The sequence below is a fragment of the Camellia sinensis genome, chromosome 1 (genome assembly GCF_055761805.1).
Source record: "Camellia sinensis isolate YWXY chromosome 1, ASM5576180v1, whole genome shotgun sequence".
Classification (NCBI taxonomy): domain Eukaryota; kingdom Viridiplantae; phylum Streptophyta; class Magnoliopsida; order Ericales; family Theaceae; genus Camellia; species Camellia sinensis.
In genome coordinates, this window is record NC_138961.1 from 79,459,868 (window position 1) to 79,464,126 (window position 4,259).

Here is a 4,259-nt window from a genome sequence, read left to right on the forward strand (position 1 = left end):
GTTCAGATCTAGTAAAGAAGAGTATTGATGAGAAGATCTAACCGGCGGTAAGGATTGAGACTCATCGAACCGCAGGCTGCCACCATCGCCTTCTTCATCACCATTGTCGCTGACTGGTTCTTCCACCATTGCAGAGAGACATATAAAGAGAAGTAGGAAGAGATGTTGGTTTGAGAAGAAAGAGACTAGGATTTAATCAAATAGTTCTGATTTAGAGCACTAAATCAAAAGCTCTAAAAGCACCACTAAGGAGCTGGCAACCAACAAGGTAAGATGAAGAATATTTGCATATACAGTGCGTGTTTGCACTGTGTAAAAAAAAAAAAAAAATTAGAAACCCCCCTCAAATGTAAAACAGAGGTATTGATGTTCCATTTTCAAGATCTATTCTAGCTCTACTAGCTATAGATCTTTCCTCCATCGTCCCTCTCGTCCACTGTTTGACGTTTTCTCTCTCTTCCACCATCTGGCATTCGCTATCTGCCTCTCCTCTATCTTCCCACTCTCGCCCTAAATCTACAGATATGCGTCCGCCTTCACTCTTCTACACCGTCTGCCGTCACTCTCTTCCACTGTCCAACATCTTCTCTCTCCTCTACCGTCCGACATCTTCCTCCGACATAGACTTTCACGCTCCTCCAGGTCAGTTTGTGTCTCTATGTTATGTCCTTCTCTATTTCAATGTTCTTATACATATATATATATATATATATATACACAATAGGAAATCTGTGTTCAAACAGATTTTTTCTATATTTTTTATTTTCTTTCTTTTTACATTAGATTTGATCTCTGAAGTGCTAGCTAGCACGACCAAGATTGTAGCTAGGATTTACCCCTGTTCATTCTTGTTCTACTTCCTAGTGTTTTGGAATTAATGAAGAAAGTTTATTATTTAAAGAATCACTCACTGGAATGGCCAAATTCTTAGTTGTATTATGTGATGAAATATATATATATATATAAACATACACTCAAGAGCTATTATGAATATACATATAAACAAACATTCAAAAGCTGTTATAATCTGTTATATAAACATATATATATATACAAACATACATTCAAAATCTATTATAATATGTTATATAAACATATATATATATATATATATATATGTAAACATACATTCAAAATCTGTTATAATCAGTTATATAAACATATGAATAATCTGTTATGAATAGCTTGCATCATTCAAGAGCTTGCATCATTATAATAATCTGTTATTAATAGATTAATAACAACCTCAATAATGATTAATTTTTGAACAAATTAATAACAGGTTATTCTATTATTCTAGTAATCTATTAAATCATTTGATTTCATATGGTATTTTTGAATGAGCAGAGATGGAGATTGATGCGAATAGTGGTGAGAATCCTTTATTAAATGAGAGTGAAGAAGTTGAGGAGCCTAAGCGGGGTATGTGTTTTAGCTCAAAGCAAGAAGTGTACACATTTTATGCCAAATATGCTAAACATGTTGGATTTTCCATAGCTTATAAAACACAAGTTTGTGGCGATGATGGGGAATTAAGATATTTTGGGATTGAATGTTCTCGATCAGGAAAGAGAACCAAAAAATTAGAAGTAAACCCTTTAAAGCCATCTCTATCCACAAAAATTGGTTGCAAAGCAAGGGTACGAGCGACCTTACAAAAGGATGAGAGATTTATGTTAACCAGAGTTAACCTTGACCATAATCATGATTTGATTCCCACTGACTTACGTCATTTTGCAATGAATAAGAAAATTCTTACACATGTGAAGAGAAGATTAGAAATTAATGATCAAGTAGGGATTGGGGTGTCTAGGAATTATAACTCAATAGTTGTTGAAGCTGGGGGTTATAAGTCATTAACATTTGATAAGCGAGATGCAAGGAATTACATTGAAAGAGCTAGAAGATTGAGGCTTGGGGAAGGAGATGCCGTTGTATTTCAAAAGTATTTTTTGAGGATGCACGCACAAAATTTGAGTTTCTATTATATGATGGATGTCGATACTGACTTTTGCATTAGAAACTTGTTTTGGGCAGATACAATGAATCGGGCGGCTTATAAAGAATTTGGAGATGTTGTTTCATTTGACACAACTTATCTCACTAACAAATATGATATGCCATTTGCTCTGTTTGTAGGAGTTAACCACCATGGACAGTCGATTTTGCTTGGTTGTGGGTTGTTATCTAGTAAAGACACATATACATTTGTTTGGTTATTCAAAGCATGGTTAAATTGTATGTCAGATCATCTTCTAAAAGCTATAATAACTAATCAATGCAAAGCTATGCAAAATGCTATAGAAATTGTCTTCCCAAATACTCGACATCGATGGTGTTTATGGCATATAATGAAGAAAAATTCAGAGAAATTGAAAGGTTATTCCCAATATGAATCCATAAAGTTGACTTTGCAAAATGTAGTGTATGACACTTTCATAAAAGATGAATTTGAGATGAGATAGAAATAGATGATTGCAGAATTTAATCTTTATGAGAACCAGTGGTTGGGGGTACTATATGATGAGTGACATCAATGGGTTCCTGTCTAGGTGAAAGACATTTTTTGGGCTGGCATGCCAACTACACAACAAAGTGAAAGCATGAATGCCTTTTTTGATGGATATGTCAACCCAAAGACCATTAAAGCAATTTGTTGAACAATATGAAAATGCCTTGAGAAGTAAGGTAGAGAAAGAGAAGAAAGCTGACTTCAAGTCTCGACACAAAGTGTTTGATTGCCTAACTGTGCATGGTTTTGAGAAGCAATTTCAAGATGCCTACACCAATGCAAAATTCAAAGAAGTGCAAGCAGAGATGAAGAGACTAGTTTATTGTCAGCCGTGTCTTATGAAAGACGAGGGTTCAATTTGCACATATTTTGTGAAGGAAGTCGTGGTAGTTTTTGGGAAGATGAAGCATGTAGACTTTATTCTGTATTATAATTCGACTGAATTTGATGTTCATTGTATGTGTCAATTGTTTCAATTTAGGGGCATCATGTGTGCTCACTCACTCATTGTGCTCATTGCAAGATGCATAAATGAGGTTCCAAATAAATTCATTCTACCACGATGAAGAAAAGATTTGGATATAGGGTACACTTGCATCAAAACCACATACACTGGCTTTGGGGATGATTTTAATGCAAAGGTCTATGATAAGATGAACAAAAAATTGCTTGGCATTGTACAAGTAGCTGGGAACTCTGAAGGCAAAATCAGAATTATCGACCATGGGTTGGATGAAATCAAGGCAAGAGTGATGAAAGATGATGAGGTTGGTGGGAGTAATGTACCAGCTTCAACTAGCAATGTACCACTTATTACTAGTAATGTACCATCTTTCTTGATTTGGAGCACTAATAGAAAAGCAATCAGTAATACGAAGTTGCTTAGTCCTTTGGTTACTCGCCGAAAAGGTCATCCAGTTACAAAACGAAAGGTCGCCAAAGTAGATCAAATAGTCAATCGGTTGAAAGCAAGCAAAATAAAACATAACAAATCAAAAGTAAATTTCATGGTATTCTCTATTTATTTTTTAATACTGTATCATTTGTCTCTATTGAACTTATCATTTATCTCTATTCATTCATCTTGGTTAATATATGGTACTAAGGTGCTTGGAGCTCAAGCTCAATCTCAACCTTAACCTAGTGCACATAGAGAGCTTTATCCTTGTATGGTTGGCATGCAAAATAGTTTGTATGTGTCGGTACGTATACATAAGATGAATTTACATCGACCAATTTATTTTATTTTTCAATAATGTATATTAAACTATTTTTTTCATGTTGTTGTAACTCAATAGGGACAAATGGTAAATGCGATTGGAGCCAAACTACTGGGAAGTACGAACATTATGAGAAGACAAAGGTTGATGATTGTGTAGCTTGTTTTTTGTGCTCCTTTTGGATACGACTAGCCCTACAGTTTAGACTCCCGTGGTTCTGAATCTGATTTTACAGAGTGCAATGTGAAACAGTGAAAACTCAAAAGAGTCCAAATTTGACAATTCTTTTTGGAAAATCGATGTTTGAATCAAATGCCAAAAATGGATTGCTTTGCCAAATTACAGAGTCGCCACCTAAATATTTTTAAAAAATTTAGGAAATCCAAGACTCGTGCCAAAGGCTATTAGTCCATCATTACCAAAGTATCTCGACTCGAGAACTTAGGTATGAGAGGGAAAGGTCATGAATTGAGCACCCCACTCACCCGATCAAAGATCGGCTTCTATTAATCATGATGTGATTTTTA

The 4,259-nt window shown here is 35.0% G+C and overlaps 1 protein-coding gene across 1 annotated transcript; it reads left to right on the top strand.

The window, feature by feature from the left end:
• Positions 1-524: 524 nt before the first annotated feature.
• LOC145804077 (protein FAR-RED IMPAIRED RESPONSE 1-like) lies at positions 525-2,465 on the top strand. The gene is made up of 2 exons (XM_082897648.1): positions 525-642; positions 1,348-2,465. The coding sequence occupies exons 1-2, from the start codon at positions 525-527 to the stop codon at positions 2,463-2,465; spliced, it is 1,236 nt and encodes a 411-aa protein (XP_082753774.1).
• The last annotated feature ends 1,794 nt before the right edge of the window (positions 2,466-4,259 follow it).